General features: G+C 40.2%; 2 protein-coding genes across 2 annotated transcripts; one reads left to right on the top strand and one right to left on the bottom strand.

Moving 5' to 3' along the window:
- Positions 1 to 7,670: 7,670 nt before the first annotated feature.
- On the top strand, positions 7,671 to 10,478 carry LOC131233539 (pentatricopeptide repeat-containing protein At5g66520-like). Its single transcript, XM_058230296.1, has one exon. It carries the CDS (start codon positions 8,717 to 8,719, stop codon positions 10,394 to 10,396), a length of 1,680 nt encoding a protein of 559 aa, XP_058086279.1. The 5' UTR covers positions 7,671 to 8,716; the 3' UTR covers positions 10,397 to 10,478.
- A 7,529-nt stretch (positions 10,479 to 18,007) lies between these two features.
- On the bottom strand, positions 18,008 to 19,803 carry LOC131233313 (uncharacterized). Its single transcript, XM_058229976.1, has one exon. The coding sequence runs from the start codon at positions 19,401 to 19,403 to the stop codon at positions 18,465 to 18,467; it is 939 nt and encodes a 312-aa protein (XP_058085959.1). The 5' UTR covers positions 19,404 to 19,803; the 3' UTR covers positions 18,008 to 18,464.
- Positions 19,804 to 25,790: the final 5,987 nt, after the last annotated feature.

Here is a 25,790-nt window from a genome sequence, read left to right as displayed (position 1 = left end):
CTCTTAAAGTCATAGATTTTCAACCTGTCATACATGGATTGTCATTTTTTCGGTAGAGGACCATGATTATGGTAGCATGAAGTGTGGTCTACCATTATACGTACAAGATATATCCGTCACATATTAGTGTCTCTCAAATAACTTAGTTACTTTGGAGAGATTCCTATATTTTTTAATTATTAAAATAAGAGTTGAACTTTTATTATTTTTATAATTGTCTTATAGCCAGATTTCACATTAATGAATGGGTTACTGTCATCTAGCTACTCAGTGCAATTTTTTCAGGGTATGCTCCATGCACAACCATGCCCTGGATTTCCAAACAACTGCTCCACTTGCATTGGGGATGAATCTCCGCTGTAAAATGGCTGTCAACCACGAGCTTGTTTTCCAGCTCTACTCAGTCCAAAATAGGTTCCTTCAATATGTAGGGTCCAAACATGTACGGTGGATGAGGCACCACAACTTAAAAAATGCTGAGAACTATCAGCAGCAACTGCGTCTGAGTCTGGCAGCGTGTTAACGGACTGAAATCCTTGACCTGTTGTACGCAAATGGCACACCACCAAGCTCTGAGGGGTCCACTGTGTTGTGTGTGTAAAATCTACTTCGTTCATCAGGGGTGCCTCTTGATTTTAGGCCCCAGGAAGAAATCCAGCCCAAGCCACGATTCAGTTAGCCCATACCAGCACGTAGTGATGCTCTGAAGAGAGATGTTCCGGTGCTCTCAGAGCACCTAGTGTTTCTAGTTGCGTTGAGACACTTAGAGCTTATGTTGTTCTTCAACTCCAGTGAAATGCAAAGTAAATGAGTCATTATGATCATTTTTCAATTTTTGTTTAAGCAAGAAATAACAATTAATAGAGAGTCAAAACATGTCGGTAAAAGAATTAAATTGTAATTGTTATCGGTAAAAATAGACTGACGAAAGAGAAAATGTCAGCTCAGACATCTCTGCGGGACACGAGGTCAGCTAGTGCCGGTCATGACCAATGATCTCCTCAATGGCCAAGGAAGAGAGGTCGACAGGTCGACGGGTCCACCATCTGCCCAATAATAATAAGAGGCTCAAAGTTCATTCGAGTACCCAAGACTGGTCGGCATACTACCCCCAAGTAAGGTCGACCAAGACCACCTCAGCAAGTCCGCGAGTCGGCAAGTCGACCTCGGCAGATCAGGTTGGCCATAGGTCTCAAACTTTCTTAGGGTTCAACTACTTGATCTTATCTTCACCAGAGATCACGTGAGATGGTTAAGAAACATCCGCTAAATGCACGCCTATAATTCATGAAACATCTTCACGCACGTAATCAACCCTTTCCCTATAAATAGAGGACCCATCTACAGTGAAAGGTATGCAAAATTTCTCACTCAAAATTCCTAAATGCTACTAGACCCAGATTTCTGGCCTGACTTTGGCATCGAAAGATCCCCCGCTATAGGCAGGGTATCCTTTGTCTTCTTCCTATGTGTGCAGGTATTTAAAGGTGAGAAAGAGTGAACCAAATTTTTGCATCAACAATAACCATTATGTCCTCACAATACACAACTATCATTTTTGTAGTATAATACAAATGATATCAACATACAACTACAATAATAAATAATCATTTTAGCATTTATGACTATTTAATGTTACAATTAGAAAACCAGATATACCATTAGACAATACAACCCATTGATCTAGACCGTCCACTAGAATAAGTACATTTTTTTATGGGCTACCATGAATACTTCACACCTGGCAAATAAAAACCATTTAATCAGGACCATCATGGATTGTTTATAACTCTAAGGAATCACTTTTGTTAGGCAATAGTAAGCATCCCATCCATGGCTTCCAAAACGAATGGCCGTAGAAAATAAGTCAAATTTAAAGATAGACTCGATCATCCAATCACTATAAAAATAATAATAATAATAATAATAATAATAATAATAATAATAGCATATGAAATGTAATCTGGACTTAAATGGACAGTTCAGATTGATTAATCAAATTGTCCAAGTTAACTGATGCAACTAGGTGCACTATAACACTTATCGTGCTGTGAGAGCACTGGAGCATTGGAGCATGTATCCTTTCAAATATTTGTCCTGATCCAAAACTCTTCATGCGTTGCTGGCATGAATGTTTTAATTTCTGATTTTCTAGGCTGACGGTGGATAAGAGAGGGCTGACCTGATGGACGGACTGGATATCATAAAAGAAATACAGCAGGCTCCACAAAGCTTGGGTGGTGTAGACACTGCGTACGAATAGAGGTTTCCAGTCATGATTTTCTTATCCTATTACGCGGCTTCCGTGAGAAATAAATAAGTTTGACTTTGGTGTTAGGTTTCAGTTGATAGCAGACACCCGAATCAATTGTAAAACGCTGACAGAAAAGTCAACTATAATGCGAGAGCAGAACAGAGCTGAAAGATCTCACTCTCAGATTTCACCAACAGCACAACTAAAATAGTATTGACTACTGCCTTCATTTGTCTTCCCAAAGCTGAGAGATCAGCAAGCATCTCTGTATAAAGCCGACATCCATGAAAAGATGATTGGAGCTGTCCATCCGTTCCGTTGCAAACATGGATGGACCTTATGGTGCAAAAATCATACAAAATGTATGATCCTGGCCATTAACTGATTGATCGGAGGGTTGAGAACATAGCCAAAGGTGAAGATGGATGTGAAAAGTCAATTGTCTGTATCACGGTCCATACAAGTAGCACGACTAGACGGGTGTTCTATGCCTTCGAGTGGCTCAACAGGCCATTTGTCGACTGCCTCCAAACAAGTGCCATTCGGGGATAGAATCCACTGGGAACGGAAACGGATTGGCTACTCCCCCTGTCACCAGCCATTGGCTGGTGTTCGGTACTCTGTGGGCCCCACCATGATGTATGTGTTTCATCCATGCCGTCCATCTATCTTTCTAGATCATTTTCTTGTATGAGACAAAAAATTAGGTATATCCCAATCTCAAGTAGACCACATTACAGAAAACAGTGTTGAATGAACGTAGACCATTAAAAACTTTTTAGGGGCCATAAAAGTTTTTGATCAAGCTGATATTTGTTTCTTCCCTTCATCTGGGTCTGTATGACCTAATCAAAATATTGGATGTCAAATAAACAGTACAGTGGGCCTTAGGAGCATTTAAATGGTGGATATCCAATCACTATTGTTTTCCTGTGGTGTGGTCTACCTGAGGTTTATGGCCCTCTAATTTTTGAAACAAAGCCTAAAATGATCTTTAAAAATGGATGAACGGAATGGATGAAATACATACATCATTTTGGGGCCCACAGAGCACTGAACACCAGCTACGGGACTGGTGGCGAGTAGCCAATCCGTTTCCACTGGGGGCAGTCTGGGTCCACCATGCACCCAATCTGTCATATGTTAATGTATCGGGCATATCCTTTTTTTTAATCTTGTGGGTCACTGTACAAAATCCAAAATCATGAGAAATATGACAGCTTAGTCCTCGCTAAAGTATAAACAGTAGAAATAAAATGTGGATATAGTTCGGACAATGTTTTTATATTTTTTGGGAATTCATCCCTTATTTTTATATGTTTTTGGGGAAAGCTAAAAACAAACGCTTACACCGGCCAAAAGTTAGGGCAATCTTAGGAGGAAAAGCTGGAGAATGGAATTTCTAGAGAATATAAAAACCAGCAAAAAATGTAAACTTAACATGGTACTTGTGAAAACCAGAAAATTATTAAGTGCAGAAATAAAAAACCAGCAACCAAACGCCCTATTAAGCAATGAACTTAGATGACGGTCCAACTCCTGAGGTGGGACCGGGTAACGAGGATCATGGTCCTCTATATCAAAAGGTGACAACGCCATATACAATGTCACAAAAATGCAGACCTTTGAGTACGTTGATCAGGAGCCCAACGGCTATCAAAGGTGAGATGAGTTTTGGGACCAATCCAAGAAAGAAATTGAGATGTGTCTTCTTTATCAGAGTCGAAAGTGCTAGCTTGGAAGTGGATGGACGGGTCCGTCTGGCTAGCTCGTGGGCCTATTACACCACAAACGTGGGTCAAGCCTGAATTTTGTATGTGGGCTACAGATGGGCCTACTTTAAGCCCCATTGTATACATTTCCAGCTTCAAGCCTAAGCCAGCCGTATGCTGTTATCGACCATGCATAGATTGACGATCTAAGTAGCCTATGCCAGCCCTTCATTCTTTGGGCCAAGTCCATCATCGGCCAGGTTTGGGTCTAGACCCTAGATTGGGTGGGTGGAATCAGATCTAAAAGTTCAAGTCTGGGTCCAAGACAATGGTCTGTTTGGTCTGGCCAAGGCAGGAACTGGTCTTTGGCCCAATAACTTTTTAGTCGGATATCACCCAGGCCCATCTCAAGTTGGACACTTGGACTCGAGCTGATTAGATCAGCTCGTTGACAACCCAAGAATAGATGGCTAGAAAGTATCCTCGATGAGAGTCTGAACCTTTTATCGTGTGGCCTTCAAATAGAGGCCGAGAAGAGATGTTGCTATCCACTACATTTAAATGAAAAATGGCCAAATATTCGTGGCTGGTATCTTCCATCCAATCTAGGATGCTTTAAAAACAGGACCACCGGTCCGGATCTCTCAAACATGCTCCCCACTTGTGGAAACCGAAGATAAGAGTATACTTTTTAGGTTCTCTGGTCAAGGATCGTATAATTCCTCTTTTAGATCACGTGGGGCGCACGGGAAGAGAGAAGCAGGGGTTTGCAAGGCGGTGAGAGTCGGGGTGAGAGTTGATACTCGAATATTGTGAAATTGTATACATGGCATATATTAGCTGAGTCAAACTGCGATATGTGATTCTCTAAATTTCATATTTATTTAGATTAATAAGAAATCATTAGCTAAATTTATAATATTGACTATATTTATTTGTCCATCCATTAAGTATCCATAAATTAATTAATGAAAAAATTAAATAAATACATTTAGATTGTGAGGTCCATTGCATGGAATGTATAACATCCACTCCCAATATCTATTATGCCGGCTCATGTCAGGACTTTAGCCAAAAAAATAATAAAGATTTAAAGCTTGCATGGACCATAGATTTGGAAAAGTTGGGATGAGTTGCTCATGGTTGAATGCTTTCTTTTTTCTATAGAAAGCTCCCACGTGTGGGTTTAAGTAGCTTTTAGTGTCACATATGTGTGTGGGGTATTTTGGCCTTTTGGCCAAGCTTCTAAAATGAAAGAAAATTAGCTCTTTTTGTTTAGAGAGAGCTAAGTAACATTTGAGGGTTTTCTTTCCCAAAGGAAAAAAAAAAAACAGAGACAAAAGAATAAATTTTGTAAAAGAGAATATTCAGAGCTTTCTACTGTGAGACTGAATCTATATGCGGAATAGGCCCACGGTTCTATCTATACATGGGACATGGCGATCAGGGGTTCAGATAATGTACTTAAATAAGACGCCGCCATGGAAGCCGGATAAAAATACCAGAATTCCTGTAAAACTTAGGATCTTCTTCTCCTTCACACCCTTTCTGCAACTTAAAAAATGGGACTCGAATTCTGCTGTGGTGTAGGATCGGGGATCCAGCTCTCTTATATAGAATCTATGGAGAGAAAGTTTGAAACCCATCACAACTCTCTCTTCCAGGCTCCACATTGCAGCATCCTAGTTCAACTTAAATTATTGTCTGCATAAAATAGCTATAGCATCCAGCCCTAGTACGCAAAGCTGCGCAAATAGATGCACAGTGCATCACATGAAGTGGGGCCCACTGGTTAATTAACTCAATCCCATAGTCCAGCTGATAGGACAATACAGACCGTTGATTAGTAAGGCCCACTACATAGAGTTCTTACATCTACAACTGAAATATTCACATTTGGGTTTTTGAGGTCGGCTTGGCTTGTTCATGTTGTACTCGAGCTCGACCTCAAGCTTAACATTGAAGCTTGGTTTGTTTGCCAAAGTTGTCGAGTCGAGTTCGAGTCGAGCTAGTGGTTCGAGTCGAGTCGAGTTTACCTTGAGTTGAGCTCGAGTTTGTTCATATCATCATATGTTAAGTTATTAAAATTTTGACTAAAAAATACAAATTAAATGTCTCATATGTTGATTAGTAAGGCCCACTACATAGAGTTCTTACATCTACAACTGAAATATTCACATTTGGGTTTTTGAGGATCCATCTACAACGTCCGTTTTTTCAATTATCTTCTTTAAGAGTTGTGTTTAAGATTTTCTACAATACGTAGTTCGTAAAAAATTCAGTTATTTCATGTTGCTTCTAATTCACATTTGTGTGATATAATTGAGATATTCAAAAGAGATCTCTTAATAATTGTACTTCCATTATTATAATTATAGTGAATTTATGTTAAATTAAGTCTCATAATTTTTTCCTTCACATCGTAAGATTTCTTATGTAATAAAAAATAAGAAAATAAAAAAAATAAAAATCTAAGTATCTCTTGCATCTTACATATTCGATAATTTGCTTATTTGTGTTAGAATTGATTTTCATACACGGAATCTTTTATATTATTAATCCCATTGATTTGCACGTTTATAAATAAATAAATAAGTTGTGTGGTTTCCCAACAACATGAACCCATCTCAAGTACATAATTTCTCAACAAGTGCATCAATTATCTTGCTCTAGTAGAATATCAAAGCTTCTTGTAAGGCTTGTTTGAAAGCATGGAAATGAAAACCTAAATTTGAAATCCTGGATTCAGCTCTATTTGGTTGTTTAGGATTTTCAAAATATTATATTTTAATTTTTGTATCTGGGAATGGGGATTTAACTCTTAGATTGGTATATTCCCAAGTTAACGAATGTAGACATGCTCTCGGATATTCTAAGCATGACAGACATGTGCAATATAAGATAATTATTATACTAAGCCCATTGTAAGATAAACTTTTTTTTTTTTTTGGTTAGTTTGTTAGTACACCCCACCGTCAGTTCACACTTTACTGTTAGCCACCCCACTAGGAAATCGATACCAAGACCTCATTGTTGAAATGAAGTATCTTTCACTCAGTCTACCACTTGAGCTATGGATCAGGGTGTATCGTAAGATAAACTTAATTATCGTAAGATAAACTTAATTCCATAATTAAAATAGATCTTTATATTCCTTTTAAGTGGTCAGTTTTGTTTATAATCTAGCTCACATAATAATTTTTGCACTTTATTTCATAGAATCCCATCATCATAATGTAAACGAAAGAGAAAACATTTAACTAGCAAGAATGAATATTGAATGTGAATTCCTTGAGATACAAGGAGATATTAGTTATGATGATCGGAAACAACCCAAAAATCTTAAATTTTGCAAGCTAGGACTCCCTTGAGTTAAAAAAAAGTTGAAAATTATGGCCTTCAAATCCCACTTGCTTACCCAATTACAATACATCATGTTGTATTGAATCATCTTTTGAACAAAGACCCTCCCCACATTAGAGAAAGCCTTATTTATTTGAAAATTAATTATTAGGAAATTCTTGTAACCAGAAGCTCTATGGAGCAACTGTAAAATCTGCATGAAATCCTCTCATAAAATCAGTTTGATAATTTCTAGGATGTGAGTCTAACAAGGCAGATTCGAAACTTAAGTAGACTACGTTTTATATATATATATATATATATATATATATATATATATATAAAACTAAACTACTGAGGATTGAACGACCTCGTAGAAATCTTTTATGAGACCAGTGAAGCTGTGGATTAGTTAGTGTTTTTGTTTTTCTTTCATGCACGTGGAAATGACCTTATCAATGGACAGCCGATTTGGTGAGACCCCTGATCCATTAAGGTGACCCCTAACTCTGGGGCTCACGGTGCTGTATGTGCATCAAATCCACACTGTCCAACCATTTTCAAAGCTCATTTTACAGTATGATCCAAAAAATGAAGCATGCCCAAATCTTAGGTGGACCACACCACGAGAAACAGTCATGATTGAATCCTCACCATTAAAAGCTTCATAAAGTGCCCCGGGATGTTTATTTGCCATCTAACCTGTTGATATAAGGTCACAAAGACCTGTATGAAGATACTACGCAAATATCATCTTGATCCAAGGCTTTCGTGGCCCATGAGAAGTTTTCAATGGTCAATTACTACTGTTTCTTGTTCTATGGTCCTTTTAAGATTTGGATCTACTTCACTTTTTTTATCATGCCCTAAAATGTTTTGTGAATGCAGATGAACGGTATGGATGTAGTCACATACATCAAGGTGGGCCCCACAGTCAGAGTCCCACGCACCTCGGTTGATCCAGGGATCCACCGGAATCGGGCCCTTTATGAATGAGCTGGATGGCAAATAAATATCACCGGGCCCATGAAGGATATAATGGCGAGCCTTTCTATCCCTACTTTTCCAGCGGTGTACCCCAGTTGAGTTTCTGATCTACCTCATGTTTGTTTTTTTTTTTTGGTTCACATCCTAAGTTGAGCTGGGGAAACTAATGGACGGAATGGATTTCAGGTGGACTTCTCGGTGGGCCCACGGAGCTTGGGGTTAGAGTAACTCCCTGTAGCACCTGTGAGAGGTAACTCGTGTGGCACCGTTTCCCTCTCAATGGAGCAATGCTCCTCAGTTTGAACGTTGAAGCCCATCATCGGCTGCAATTATCCGTTTTCTCTGACGACTGTTTAAATCCCGCACTTAGAGAAAATTAACAGTCCAAGATCGGACATCAATCAGACCCCACCAATAAAACATGTCCTTCATCCAATCGCTACCGTCCCTCTCTGTACTCAGCAGCTGCACCACCACCCAAGAAATCAAACAGATCCATGCCCAATCCATCAAAACAGGCCTATTTCATCACAATCCTTCAATTCCAACAAAAATCACCCAATCCCTCTGCCAATCCCACCACTCTTCCGTACCGAAATCCGACGAAATCGATTACGCTCTGTCTGTCTTTGATCGGACGGCCGAGCCCTCTTCTTTTCTCTACAACACACTCATCAGGGCCCACACACAAATCCATCGCCCTGAGCAAGCGTTCTTGCTTTTCTACAGGATGCTCTGCGATCCGAATCCCGTTCTTCCCGACAAATTCACGTTCCCTTTCGTCCTCAAATCCTGCGCCCAATTGTCTGCCATTGAAGAAGGCGAACAGGTGCACTGCTTTGTTTTGAAAACCCACTTTGTATCGGATCTCTTTGTGCAGAATTCCTTGATTTATATGTATGCTCGTTGTGGGAAGATCGAGAACGCTCGTCGATTGTTTGATGAAATGTCCCGTAGAAATGTTGTTTCCTGGAATTCCATGATTGATGGGTTTGCAAAAACTGGCGATGTTGATGCTTCACGAGCATTTTTCAACGAAATGCCTGAAAAAAATATCATTTCTTGGAATTCGATGATTTCTGGGTACGTGCAGAATTCCCTATCCCATGAGGCTCTTGATCTATTCCTACAGTTTCAGAGTTCTGGTCTGAGGCCGGACGAATCCACGCTGGTGAGCATTGTCACTGCAATTTCCCATCTGGGTCTACTTGGATTGGGCAAAAGGGTCCATGGGTATTTAATCCGCCACGAATTCTCACTGAATGGAGTTCTTGGTGCAGCACTGATTGATATGTATTCCAAGTGCGGGAGCATCTCCACTGCCTCCCAAGTTTTTGAAAACATACCGAATAAAAACGTGGGGCATTGGACTTCGATGATTGTTGGGTTTGCAATTCACGGCTATGCAGAAACTTCTCTGCAGCTGTTTTCGCTAATGCAAGGTTGGGGAGTGAAACCCAATTCGGTGACCTTCCTTGGTGTTTTGATTGCTTGTAGTCATGGCGGTCTAGTTGAAGAAGGCTTGAAACATTTCAGCCTTATGAGAAGAATGTATGATATAAGCCCGGCAATCCAGCATTATGGATGCCTGGTAGACCTTCTCAGCCGCTCAGGTTATCTTGAAGAAGCCATGACTGTCATTGAAAATCTGCCATTGGAACCAGGGTTTGTGATCTGGGCCACACTACTGGCCGCATGCAGGAACTATGGGAATATCAAGATTGCAGAGATTGCGGCACAGAAGCTGATCGAGCTAGCTCCAAATTATGGTGGCTGTTATGTTCTTCTGTGTAATCTTTATGCGAGCTTTGGCAGATGGGATGATTTTAGTAGAATGAGGAGGATGATGGAGGAGAAAGGAGTCGAGAAGGTTCCTGGTTTCAGTTGGATTGAAGTGGATGGTCAAGTTCATGAATTTGTTGTGGATGACAAATTCCATCCAAAATGTAGAGAGATCTATAACATGTTGGATGAGATTGACTGTAAGTTGAGGTGGGCGGAGTATGAATCAGTTGTAGAAGGTAAGCTACTTCGCAACAACAACACCATTGAGGAGGAATTGAGTAGCAGTATACCATCCTTGTCCATGGATTATCTATGACATTTCCATTTATTCTTTTGGGAAGAAAGGATGTACAGGAAAGACTGTGCATATTATATACAATGGAAGTTAGCATATAAACATCTCTACTGTCAACAGTGTTCAAGTTGTCGGTATCGCTACAAGTTTCGCTGGGCAGAGATAAAGACATAATATCAGATAACCAGAAATGCAAGGAAAATGGTGGAAACATGGAGAAAATGGTGAAATTTTTCAGTGAAACTTCAGGACATGCCTGAATACACATATTTACATATTGAGGAATAAAAAAATTACAAAAAGAATGCATTAAATGATAAGTTTCCATTTAATAGGGGCCAAAAGGATGCGATCCGAGACCGAGTCCAGGTCACTGGACTCGGACAGATCCGATACTTGATTTATTTGACCCGATCCGAGTCTGACTCGGTGAAGGAAATTGAGTCGGATCGGGTTGGACACTATTCGGATCATTTCATATGGTGTGGTCCACTTTAATCTTCAATGTATCATAATTTTTTGTTCAACGCCTAAATTGATATGTCAAAATGGATGAACGGCTTAGATAACATATATACATCAAGGTGGGCCCCACATGACTATAAAAATTTTATATTAATGTCTGCTGCATGTGTTGTCCCATCGGGCAGGCTACTGAAGTTACTGCCTCAACTCTCAAGGCTACTGACGTAACGTCACCAAGTTCTGTGGGCCCCACTATGCTGTATGTGTTACATCCACACCGTCGATCAATTTTGAGATATCATTTTAGGGCATGAGCCAAATAATGATGTAGATAAAAATCTATAGTAGACCACATCACAGAAAAAAGTGGGAGAATGATTTCCACCGTTGAAACTATTCTAAGGCCCACCGTAATGTTTATTTGAAATCCAACCTATTCAAAAGTTGAAAAATAAAGAAATAAGGGAAAACACAAATACCACGTTAATCTAAAACTGTTGTAGCATTTAAAAGTTTTTAATGGTGGGCATCACCGTACAACTTTCTATGTTGGGGTCCATTGGAGCTTTGGATTTCATTCATTCTTTGGATATTGCCCTGAAATGATCTCTCCAAATGGATGGAAGGTTGGATACATAACATACATCATGGTGGGGCCCAAGTAACTTGGTTAAGCCACTTTAATACATACTCCAACAACCTACCGTATTGACTTGTAAAGCAAGTAAACAGCTGTTACTCGCTGTTGACGTGCCGTGCAAGTAACCCATTCTCGTATCTGAGTGAACTCTGCTGGGGCCCACCATGAATGCATGTGGTGTATCCATGCCGTCCATTTGTTTTCTCAGATTATTTTAGCTGTTGAACCCAAAATTGACGAATATTCAAAGCTCAAGTGGACCACACCATAAGAAAAAGTAAAAATATTATTTTTTACTCAGATCTGGTCGGATCGGAACAGTCCGGATCTATTCGGATCGGGTTTTCGGATCGGAATGGTCCGATCCGAAAACTAGTCGGATCTAAATGATCTTACCGATCCTACCCGATCCAGCCGTCGGTTCGTAAACGGCGGATCGGTCCGATCGGCCTGGATCCAGGATCGATTCAAAAATGCCCACCTCTAGACATATTTACATATTGAGGAATAAAAAAATTACAAAAAGAATGCATTAAATGATAAGTTTCCATTTAATAGGGGCCAAAAGGATGTCCAAAGCTCAAGTGGACCACATGATGGATGGATTGGATCTCATCTCAATTTGCCATGCTGGTACATATAGTGCCATTTGAGCTCCTTAGTGTACACAAATTACAGATGGAAGTGCATAGATCCAGTTGATCTTAACTGTTTGATTTTGCCCATTGAATTTGTACTTTTGACCAATTTTCAGATTTTATTTTATTTTTCTATCAATTTGTAATTGTATGGTGTCCCATGATTCAGTGATCCAAACTGTTTATATGATGGGCCTCAGCACCGATGCTTCATGCACCAAAACTCTCCCACATCAAAATTTATGTGAACCCCAAAAAGGTATCAATGGTAGGGCATTCAATCCTCCACTGCTTTTTACAGTGTGGTCCACTTGATTTTTGGATCTGTCTTATTTTTCAGATCAAGACTTACTAAGAGCTCACCAAGTGGAAGGACGGTTTGGATATAACTCAAACCTCATGATGGGACCCACAAAACTTGGTGACGTCAACACACTGGTTTGTGTTACACCAGCCAATCCACTTCGGAAGCAGATTGCGTATCGAGTAACTTAGTACGCTAGGCCTACTTAATAAACTCTGTGGGGCTCACCATCATTCATGCATGGTATCAACGCCGACCATCCGTTTTATCATATAAATTTATGTCTTTAACCAAATATTAAGAATATCCAAATCTCAAGTGGAACACACCATCGGAAACAGTGTGAATTGAATTCTACCATTAAAAAGTTCTTAGTGACTACATAAGTTTTACATAAAGATGATATTTGTGTTTTCCTTTCATCCATATCTTTTTGATGTTATTAACAGTTTGGATGAAAAATAAACATCATTGGGAGCCTCAGAAAGGTTTCAACAGTGGAAATCAATACTTCCACTATTTCCTGTGGCATGGTCTACTTGAGCTTTTGATATACTTCAATTTTGGCCTCAACCCCTAAAATGATCTGTAAAAATGTATGGACGGTGTGGATAAACCACATGAATTCACAGTGGGCCCAACAGAGTTTACTCAACACCATAAGAGGAGTTACTCCAGTACCATAAGAGGGTACTGAGTAACTCAATACGCAATCCGCTTTCATCCGAGTCCGGGATCTTACCGTATCCATCTCACCGTATCCACCGCGCGCGGAGGATCCGATGGCCACTGAAAGGCCACCATGATGTATGAAATTTATCCACACCGTCCATTCATTTCTTCATATTATTTTAAAACATTATCCATCAAATATATAATATCTAAATCTTAAATGGGCCACACGGTGGTAATTAAATTAATACTATTGAAAAATTCTTAGGGGCCACAAAAGTTTTAGATCAAGCTTATATTTATTTTTTTCTCTCCATCCAGGTGAATATGACCATATCAATGGGTTGTATGTAAAATAAACAATACAGTGGGCCCTAGGAAGGTTTCAACTGTGGGCATCCTTAGCATCATTGCTTCCTATAGTGTGGTCCACTTGAGCCTTTGAAATGCTTTATTTTTCTTCTAGTACTCTAGAATGATATGAAAAGATGGATGGACGATGTGGATAAGATTCATACATCACGGTGGTCCCTCAGTGGCCCTTGGATCCTTCTCCGTACCAAGCTCCAAACGGACCGGGTGGTACCTGATCCGCGCACCCATCTGCTGAAACAGATTAGCTACTGCCACTGGTGGATGGCTGGTGGTCGGTGCTCTGTTGGCCCCACCACGATTTATGTGTTTCATCCATGCCGTCTATCTATTTTTATAGATCATTTTATGGTGTGATAAAAAAAAAAAAAAAGAGGTATATACTAATCTCAATTGGACCACATTACAAAAACAGTGTTGAATGAACCTAGACCATTAAAAGCTTTTTGGGGGCCATAAAAGTTTTAGATCAAGCTGATCTTTGTTTTTCCCTTCATCTGGGTCTGTATGGCCTAATTAACATATTGGATGTCAAATAAACAGCACAGTGGGCCTTAGGAGGATTTAAATGGTGGATATCCAATCACTATTATTTTCTTGTAGTGTGGTCCACCTGAGATTCGTATCCCTCTCGATTTTGGGGTAAAGCCCTAAAATGATCCGTAAAAATGGAAGAACAGAATAGATAAAATACATACATCATGGTGGGGCCTAGAAAGGTTTCAATTGTTGAAATCATTATACCCACCATTTCGTATGGTATGATCCACTTGAACTTTAGATTTGCTTCAATTTTGGGCTCAACCCCTTAAAGTGGATGGATGGAAAAACAGATGGACAGTGTAGATAGACCACATACATCCAAGGTGGGCCTAACTGAGTTTACTCAATATGATAAGAGCGTACTCAGTAATCGATTTCCCACGAAAACCTTAGAAAAGGCCGGTGCAACTGTGAGAGGGTTTTTCACTGGAGGGAAAAACCAAAAAAAAAAAAAAACCCTCAAGAGGGTTTTGCGAGGAGATGGTGAGATGCGAAGGGTTTTGCGGGAGATTTCAAATCCCTAAATCTGTACCAGCTTTGTCGATTGAGATTCAAGAAGATCCTCTTGTTCCAACTTCCGATTAACCAGGTACGTAAATCACTCCCAATTTTTTCCTCAATTTTTACGTATTCACGCAATTTCAGCCTTGATATTCCGATTTTTCTTCCGATTTATTCACGCAGCCCCGATAATATCGCCCATATAAAAAAATCGCCGATATTTCGTTGATATTTTGCCGACAACTGAGAGAGAAACGAAAAAAGGAGTTTTCGGTGTCGCAGGGCTGACGACACCGATAATATCGTTGATATTATCGACTTTTCGCCAACAATTTGAACACTGACTGTCAATTCAGTGCAAATGCGCATTAATCTAGACCATCTAATTGATGAGCTACTATTTGGATGAACCACTGTATGAAAGTTGCACCAATTTAATCGAGGGATGCTCGACTAAGTCCTGGAATTGGATCATGGTGATTCTATGCTATGTGGGCTTTGTTTAAATGAATAAACTTACAACAAACAGGTATTGCTATTCATCATTCTCACATGCCTTACTGTGCTGTGGGCAAGGCCTTGCTTCATTTAGCCATTTTTTTTTTCCAGAGCCAAACATACTGTGATAGCCCTTTTTTTACCATGATCCCATACGGGCATCAGCAGTTTAATAGCTTTCTACAGTGGACCTACTTCAAAACGGCAATACCTCCATAGTGAAGCTATGGTCTCATGGTAATTGTTTGATCTCAAGCTCAAAGAGCCATTGGCTTCATTCCAGCCATTTGGATATTCGGGAGAGCAAAACAAGTCTTGTTCATACAAAAAATGGTTTTTTTCATAGGGATAGTTTGCATAACTCTTCTTTTAGTGATGAGTTGAAGATTGACACCGCCACATTTAGCTGTGTTTTTCTTGGGCCCTGTTTTGACTGTGTAAATCCCTTTTTGCAATTGTGTCAAATGTATTTGAATCTGTAAATATGAAGTGTTTGGTGGAAGTGGAAAACTGTTAAGATGCACAATGTTTCTTATTCGTTTCATATCTTCTCTCACTTGTAATTCTTCGCCCAATCAAAATGAAATAGTCAGGGATATTCTATATGGTCTGATCAGTGGTGCCCTGCACGAAAGCTGGCCTGCTGATTGCAAACCAAACAGGCTATTTTCCCCTAGTAGCTGTTTTCAAACTATCAGAGGCAAGTATTTATGTTGTTACTGGAGAAAAAGAAAGACTTCCTTGTTTATTCATCAGCAAGCAAAGATCATCCAACCTCTAATGGCAACATCATACACATAGGACCATCACCGCAGAAATGAAAGATACTTGAAATCACAGATTGGAAAATGTAAAGAAGAAGAAAAATCCACATTTCACATGTCTTGATAATGTAGTTTATTAGCATTGAAAAATACATTTCTCAGGCAATTGTTATTGATTGAGTTGCTCTTACAACCTTGTAATCAATCTGACTAGGGTATATTCTATTCTTCGGTTAAGATCGATAGTGACTGAATCATCCTACATTCCTACTTTGAACATTCAACTCTTGCTTATGGCCTTGTGCTGATTTATGATGTTCTAATCACCGAATTGTTTTAGAATCCTACTTAAGATATTAGATATTGTTTAATGTCATCTCCCTCTCTCCCTCTTAAGATATCAGATATTGCTTGATGTCATATCCCTCCCTCCCTTATTTTAATAGCATAAGAAAGACTTCTCTGTTATTTTATCACAAGTAACCCAACTTACGAATGCGAATGTAACGGGTTGAAAAAATGAGAAAAGCTTTTTGTTTTTTTTTTTTGTTTTTTTGTTTTTTTTTTTAACGGCTCATGAAGGCTTCCAAGATAAGGAGGATTTCCTTTCTTAATCATCTCCACTGTACATGTGGCATATCTACAAGGCAATCAGGATTGTTGATCTAGTGGGGCCAGTATCCCGACAGAATATACCGAAAATCATAGAGAGTAGACAATTATGGGAAACTGATTGATGTAATTTTGGGTCATTGAATGTGGACAATCGCTCGCTCAAGTTACACGCCCGTTTTCAGCTCGCTGATGCAACCAATGAGATAAGCCAACCACCGTAAATGTTTACCTATCTATAGATTCTTCAATGGTGGCTGGTTTGATGAACGGTTCCAATTGCCTGACAAGTGTGTGGTAGCAAGTTACCGTAGCAGGAGCCTTGCAAAGGGGGTTTGACTTGCAAGGCACACATGCCAGCACGACAAATGTGCGACGTGTGTGCAAGCCAGCAAGTGGTGTGCACCAGCGAAAAGTAAAGCTGGTCAGCTCGTTGTCTGCCACGTGTCTATATTGAATAAGTTCTCGTATAGTTTTCTTCCTTGCCGCCCCTTTCACTTATATAGACGTGTTGCCCACTGGCCACTGGACAAGAGGCCCTGCATGGAGATCAAGCGGGTCCACCCACAGATCCTAATCTCATATGAACCATAGTACTAAAAACAGTGATGAATGATTATTAAAAACTTTTCATGGGCCACAAAAGTTTCGGATCAAGCTTAACTTTTATTTTCCCTTCATACGGGTCTTCTTTATATTATCAAACAGGTTGGATGGGAAATAAACGTTACGAAGAGCCGTATGGAATTTTTAATGGTGAGGCACTAAGTTACCACTGTTTCCTGTGGTGTGGGCCACCTGAGATTTGGATCTGGTTAATTTTTGGGTTCACACCTAAAATGGGCTGGAGAAACGGATGGATGGAGTGGATATACAACACATCATCAAGGTGGGCCCCACTTGGTAAGGGCAACACCCAATCCGCTTCCGTCTACCCGATGAGTGTTCAGATCTAGACAAAGCTACTGCCGGTCTGATGAAGTCAAGAAGCACCTATGAACCCCACTCGCACATCACCAAGATACAGACAATTCATCACGTGGATCAACCGTGAACGTTCTATCCTATCCAAACTTTTTTTTCATAGGGTGTGGCCCACCTGATGTTGATGTACGGGGTGGATTTTATGGGATTCGGATGATCTTCCCTCAGCCCATTGGCAGAGTCCTCTCTTTGGATCATTTGGACCTGGCTCATATTAGAGAAAACATTTCCCCGCTGTCCATCCATTTTTTGAAGCTCATTTTAGTGTATCATTCCGAGAATGAAGCAGATCCAAAGCTCAAGAGGACCACACCATGGATTGAATGCCTATGGTTGAAACCTTCTTAGGTCTTGGATCAAGCTGATTTTTGTTTTCCTCCATCTATCTATCTAGGTTTATATGACCAAGGTGGGCCCTAGGTAGCTTTCAATGGTGGGCATCACTATTCCCACTGCTTCTTGTGGCGTGGATCTTCCTTATTTTTGGGCTTATACCCTGAAACATGCTTCCAAAATGAATGTACGGCATGTATAAAACTCATACATCATCTACCGAATCCAATTCCGATTTCATGAAAATCGCTAGTGAAAGGTACCAGCGCGGCTAGAAAGAGGCGGTCAAAAATAAAAAGTAAAAAAGAAAATGAGAAGTGCCTCGTGCAAAAGAAAAGAAAACGAATCCGGATCCTCTGCTTGGCACAAATCCCGACTATTTGCAACACAGTACAAATCCTCTCTCTTTGTCTTTGAATGTCACTCCAACAATCGATAAATCGTTCGTACGGTACGTTCCTTTTCCACAAAATCAATAAATTTTTATTTCCAATTTCGCCCTTCAAAGCTATGGGATGGGTACAGATACAAAATGTCTGTCAAAATAACGGATCGTAGGTTAACTAAGCCTACAGCCCGTTGTAGGCGACCAGTTCTGTGTTCTCCGGACAACACCAATCCAGCGATGCCACCGTCTCCTTTATTACTCCTCTTATTCATATCTCACATACATCTTATGTACCATGTATAATCTATTATACATTCGACTAAAATTAAATTTCTTTACATCCGCCCCCAAGCGCACATTAGACGCGACCCCGACCTAACGCGAAGCGATGACCCAATGCTCTCCGTCAATTTCTACCCTCAACCCCTTGGCCTTAGCAAACAGATTGACCGCCCGGCGCACGCCTCTATTATCCTCCGCGGTGAAGTAATCGTGGCCGAACAACACCCCGCCGGGCCTCAAGATTGCATATGCACGGTTGATATCTGCCCACGCTGAGTGGAAATAGTGGCCCGCGTCCACCTCGATCAGGTCGGCATACACGCCCCACTCACACATCTTGGCCAGGGCCGACGCGCTCGAGTGCGGCACGTGCAGCACAATCTCCGTCGCGTTAACGTGCGCCACGTTCTGCATGAACTGGTACATGAGCGTTACATCCCCGTTCACCATCTTCAAGTCCCGAAATCTGCCGCGAAAACCGGGCCAGCCGCGGAAGTCGTCGACACAGAGGATCTGAGTCTTCAGACCGAGTCGGCGGGTCAATTCGGCCATGTGGATCGCCGACGCACCCAGGAAGGTGCCGACCTCAACGATCGTCCGCGGCTGCACCTTCCGGATAAGGTTCTCGAAGACGGCGCCGGTCGAGCCCCATCCCTTGATCCGCTTCTCACGAAGGAGGGGGGCGGCATGCGGAGGTGGGAAGCCATCGAACGGGGACGTGCCGTTATAGACCCGGTCGAGGATCGTCTGACGGACGAACTTGGACGGGACCGGGTCTGCGCACCGGGTGTTGAACCGGAAGAGGTCGTGGTTCGGGTTCAGAGAGTCGGAATTGTCGGGTCTGCGGGGGGTTTTGAAATCAGGAGAGGGTTTGGTTAGGGCAGTGGAAGCGGAGAAGAAGCCGAAGGCGTAGGAGAGGGTGAGGAGGAGGATATACACCGTTGCTTTGGTGAATAGCTTAGGGGAGAAGATGAGGTGAAGGAGCCTTCTTGGATGCTGATGATGGGGATGAGGGCAGTGTTCTTCTTTCATTTCGGTGTATATGCGGGACAGGAAAGGGAAAGGGGAAATAAGGGAGACACAGAGCGAGAGATATATGGGGTTTAGATATTCGAACCGACGGTTTTGGTTGCATGTCTTCGCCTCTTCCTATGAGCTGAGGGTATTGAAAACGACGGGCAAGCGTCTCTTAAATAAAATAGAAAGATAGACTTTTTCGTTCGGATTGCTTTTTTTTTTTAACTTGTACGCTGTAAGCATTTATTATCAGAGGGGTTTTTGGTGTGCTTTTTATCTGGATAGAGGGAGAGGCGAGCTAGTGGGGGAAAAACTAGTCGAACGAGCTGTAGTGTTTTTCTGAGAAAGTGGAAAATAGCCACGAGTAAAGGAAGAAATGGTAGTCCGCAGGTGATGGGAGATGATACGGTGAGAGGCGGAGGAACCGGAACATGGTCGGGAGCTATCTCTCTATGTTAGAATTGGAAAGGTTTATCCATCCATCTGAACTGTGTAACTAGTGTTCCTCGTTACAGATGGACGATGCTTCGAATATTATGATTCTTGGTATACCATATCCATCACTTAACGTTGTTTAACTTATAGTAGACCGTTGCTTAGATGGCTAGGTCGCATGACTTGATTCAATTTCCATCACAGTGGGTCCCATTAGATGGACATTCCTGCCACGAGCCATTTACCAAATGGGGAGTGGATTAAGTGTTGTCTGTGTAACACGGCAGTGGATGTTTCCCTGTGGGGCCCACCTTGATGTATGTGTTATATATCCATGCCATCCATCAATTTTACCTTGATGCATGTATTGTATGTCCATATCATCCATCAGTTTTTTCTTGTTATTCTAGGATTAAGGCATGGTCCCAAAATTAAAGCAGATCCAAAATGTTTATTTTCTATCCAACCCATTAATGTCACATAGACAGGTATGGACGTTGGAAAAATACAAATATCAACTTAATCCAATACTTTTGTGACTCCAAGAAGTTTTTAATAGGGGACATTCAATCTCTACTATGTAGCCCACTTGAGATTTGGATATACTTCATCTTTGAGACCATGCCCAAAAATGAGCTAGAACCGCTAATGGATGGTGTGGATATACAACACATACATCAAATTGGGTTGCACGGTTAGAGTACTTAAGTGAACTTTGTAGGGCCCATTATATCTCGCCATGCCCTTTTAACAATTTTATTAGCTTATTTTAGGTCATGAGCCCATAATAAGCACATCTAAAGCTCTAGTAGACCAAGCCATGGGGAAGAGTGGGGAGAAGGCATGCATGATTGAAAATATTGAGTTTTGGACTATGGAATCACATATAGATGGATCTTGGATAGCAATCCAAGAGCACTAAGCAAACACAAGAGAACACAAAGATATAACGTAAAAAAACCTTTATGGGAAAAAATCACAGCACAAAGTGACAGATCTTCATTATGAAAGCAGAAATTACAAAGAGAAAAAACTTACCCAATTCAAACAAGCTTAAATCTCACCCTTGCTACACCCTTTACAAATCCCAGAACCCTTTTAGAAAACCTTAGAATCCCTTAGAATAATACTTCTCAATCCCATTTACACCCATATATATAGTTTTAAAAAGAATCCTAAATCATAAACAAAATCGGAAACAAATCCCGCACTTTCGTAGTTGCTCGAAAAATCTGCGCAGAATCTGATTAGATTTAAGACATCAAATACAACAATCTCCACAATGTCTTCAATCTTCAAACGTGTAGTCCATTGTCCTCTTCGATTATCTCCGCCTCTCATCATAACTTCATTAATACTTCTCGTGCACACTCAGTCTTCCTTTTACATCATCGTCAAGCCTAGAAAAGTTGCACAGAACTTGAACTTCTTTATATGAACAACCTTAGTGAGCATGTCCACTGGATTCACGGTGGTGTGAATTTTTTCCAGAGTCACGCCTCCTTCTTCAACCACCTGTTAGGTAAAATGGTGACAAACATTAATGTATTTAGTACGAGAGTGATAAACAGAATTTTTAGCCAAATTAATAACGCTCTTGCTATCACGATTAATTGGCACGGCCTCTTACCGAAGCTCCAACTGATTTATCATGCCTCTTAACCAGACACCTTCCTTAAACGCTTCTGTCAAGGCCATATATTCTACTTCAGTCGTGGAAAGAGTCATTATGGACTGAAGCTTCGACATCTAACTAATTATTCCACCTGCTAGTATAAACAAGTAACCTGAAGTTGACTTTCTGAAATTCATACTGTCTGCGTAGTCTGAATCCACATATCCTACTAACTTTGCTCTTGTCTTCTCAAAAGTTAAGGCACAGTCGTTTATACTTTGAATGTATCGAAGTAGCCATTTTACCACTTCCCAATGTTGTTTATCGGGGTTTGACATGTATCTACTCATAATACCAACTTCCCATGAAATATCTGATCTCGTACAGACCATGACATATATTAAACTGCCAATCACATTCGAATAAGGCACATGAGACATAACTTGTTTTTCTTCATTTAATTTACAACATTGTTCTGAGGAAAGCTTGAAGTGAGCTGTGTGGGGAACACTCACTGGCTTTGTCTGTTCCATCCTATACTTAATCAACACTTTTTCAAGGTATTCTGCTTATGATAACTAAAGTCTGCTCCTCTTCCTATCTTAATGAATATTTATGCCGAGAACCCTTTTTGCAGCCCCCAGATCTTTCATCTCGAATGTCCCTTATAACTGAGTTTTCAGTACGTTGATTTTAGACATGTCATTACTGGCGATCAATATATCATCAACATACAATATTAGGATGATGAATCTGTCATCACTCAGTGTCTTGTAATAGACACATTAATAGTATTCACTTCGAGTAAATTTCTAACTCAACATGAAATAATCAAATTTTTTATATCACTGCTTAGGCGACTGTTTTAGGCTATATAACGACCTCATTAAATTGTAAACTTTTTTCTCTACCCCTTTAACTTTGTACCCCTCTGGTTGTTTCATGTAAATCTGCTCTTCTAACTCCCCGTGCAGGAATGCAGTCTTGACATCTATCTGTTCCAGATCGAGATCGTATTGAGCAACCAACCCCAACACGAATCTGATAGACACTTTAACCACCGGTGCGAATATCTCTATGAAGTCGATTCCTTCTCTCTGAGCATAACTCTTTACTACCAATTTAGCTTTGTATCTATCCTTTTTTTTAATAACCACTTATATCCGATCACTTTTCGTCCCACTGGAAGCTCCACTAGCTCTCATGTGTGATTTTCATACAACGAGTTCATCTCATCGTCCATAGCCGCCTTTCACTTTTTTGCATCAAGCTCATTAAGAGCCTCCTGAATAGTAGATGGGTCTATCTCATCTGTAATGAGGGCATATGTAATATTAGAGTCGTCCCTGTATCTTGCCGGTAACATGCGATCACGCGGTGGGTTTCTTCTCACAGATGGCTGCTCCACCTGCTCCTGTACCTCTGTCTGTGTATTTGTCTATGCCTGAGTATCATCTGTGTCAATCTAGATGTCTATGATCAACCTTTCTGGTTCCTCTTGCTCCTATTGATCATTCTTACGGAATAGGGAGCTTTCATCGAATCTAACGTCACGGCTAGTGATGACCTTGTCGAATAACTTATAACATTTCACACCAATACCATAGCCAATAAAAATATACCTTTTGGCTTTATGCTGTAGCTTATTTCTCTCAACCGATGGTACATGAGAGTAAGCTTCACAACCAAATATGCACGAATCTGAGTAGTCCAGCTTATGACCACTTCATATTTCCTTTGAGATTTTACATTCAATTATCGTAGAAAGAGACCAGTTCACCAAATAACAAGCCGCATTAACGGCCTCGGTCCATAAGTCCTTACCCAAAGTAGCATTACTTAACATGCATCGAGCCCTCTCCAAGAGAGTTCGATTCATTCGCTCAACCACATCATTTTATTCGGGCATATAGCTCACTGTATTATGTTTAATGATCCCTTCATCCTTGCAATATTCATTAAACTCAGTGGAAGTGAATTCTCCACCATTGTTAGTATTTAAAATCTTTATTTTTCGCCCTGACTGTTTTTCTACCATTGCCTTCCATTGTTTGAATATGGTGAAAACTTTGGATTTACGTTTCATGAAGTAAACTCAAACTTTCCTAAAGTAGTTGTCAATAAATGAAATAAATCATGACGACCTCCTAAAGGAAACCTCTAACAATGGCCCCTATACGTCAGAGTGCACATAATCAAACACTTCCTTACATACGTATTTTTCAGTTTTAAAAAATAATATAGATTGTTTACCATATATACAATGCTCGTATATATCTAAATCAGAATTTTTAAAAGCTAGAATCAAATAACAATTAGATAGTAATTTCATGCCCCGCTCACTCATTTAGCCTAGACGAGCATGCCACATACGTAGGAATGTGGAATCTGCAATAGTTGCTGCCGCTCCACCTATTGAAGTGCTCCTTATCAACCTGTAAAGATTACCGTACCTTTGCGCTCTCATGATCATGAATGCCCCTTTTGAAATTTTAAGGACACCATTAATACCAGTGAACTTGCACCCTATAGCCTCAAGTGCACCGAGAGAAATCAGACTTTTCTTCATATCAGGGACATGTATGACATCAGTTGAGGTATGCTCCATCCCATCAAACATCTTGATGCTCACAGCACCAATAGCTACAAAATTACTGGTTTTATCATTGCTCATAAAGACCTATCCACCATCGCATTCTTTGTGACTGACGAACCAACTCCGATGAGGAGTCTTGTGATATGACACTCCTGTGTCGAGGATCCACTCATCTCCATGATTGTCGTGCAAGTGTCCGATCATGGCACAGACAGTACATCACCACCACTTGACTATTTATCAAATATGAAAACATTGGCCTCCTTGGAAGAAGCCGCTGAATTTTCTTTCTTCGCTTTAGGATTGGTACAATCCTTCTTCATGTATCCAGACATCCCACAGTTCCATCACTTTATTTTTTCTTTTCCCTTGCCCTAGGACTTAAATATAGGTCTTGAAGATCCTTTACCTCGTTTAGAATTCATGTCTCTCATAAGTGGTGCTTCAGAAGATATCCTCATGTCGCCTTTTAGCTTTCTCATGGCCTTTCCTTGAAGGGCTAAGATAACGGTGTAGACACTTAGGGTCTTATTTGCGATGCACATCGCGTCCTTGAATGACTCATACGATGTCGGAAGAGAATTCAGTAAGATACATGCTTATTCCTCATCTTTGATCACTTCCTCCATATCCAGCAATTTGCATACCAATTTATTAAAGTTGCTGATGTAGGCCTCCAGATCTCCACCCTCTACCATCTTGAAGTTATACCATTGTAGCTTCAAGTGTAGGCGATTTTCAGAGGATTTTTTCACATAAATGTCCTCTAACTTCGTCTATAATTTAGCCGCAATTTTCTCCCTCAAAACATTATAGAGAACCTCATCCGTGAGACATAAACGGATGGAGGCTAAAGCATTACTATCAAGAGTCTCTCATTCTTCATCTTTCATAGTCGATTTTCGCTCCTCAAGAGTCTTAACTTTGCCTTTCTTAGTTAATAGACTAATCATTTTAATCTTCCATAATTTAAAATTATTTTTACCTGAGTACTTCTCAATATCAAACTTGGTGTTTCCCATTATTGATAATCATGCAGATTCAGATCTGTGCCCCAATAATAGCTCTGATACCACTTGTTGGGTTTTGGACTGTGGAATCACATAAAGATGGATCTAAGATAGCAATCTAAGAGCACCAAGCAAACACAAGAGAACACAAAGATTTAACGTGGAAAACCTTTTCAGAAAAAAACTACGGCACAAAGCGACAGATCTTCACTATGAAAGCAAAAATTACAAAGAGAAAAGACTTACCCAATTCAAACAAGCTTGAATTTCACCCTTGCTACACCTTTTACAAATCCTAGAATCCTTTTAGAAAGCCTTAGAATTCCTTAGAATAATACCTCTCAATCCCGTTTACACTCATATATATATAGTTTTAAGAAAAATTCCAAACAAAATAAAAAAGAATCATAAATGAAATTGAAAATAAATCCCATGCTTTCGCAATTGCTCAAAAAATCTGCAGAGAATCTAACTAGATTTAAGATATCAAATAATATAAAAAAACTTTATAAGAGCATGAAAGTTTTGAATCAAGATAATATTTGCTCTGTCTATTATTGAAAATTTTATAAGGACTCAGAAGTTTTGGATAAAACTGCTTAAGGCTACGAAACTTAATCAGGTACAGAAACATTAATAAAGAGAACCAAAATATCATCTTGATCCAAAACTTTCATGACCTGTGATAAGTTTTGAACGATAGGCCTTAATTTCCCATCTACATTGTGTGGTCCACTTTAACCTTT

Source organism: Magnolia sinica, chromosome 18 (assembly GCF_029962835.1).
Source record: "Magnolia sinica isolate HGM2019 chromosome 18, MsV1, whole genome shotgun sequence".
Lineage (NCBI taxonomy): Eukaryota > Viridiplantae > Streptophyta > Magnoliopsida > Magnoliales > Magnoliaceae > Magnolia > Magnolia sinica.
This window is presented reverse-complemented; position numbering and strand designations above follow the sequence as displayed.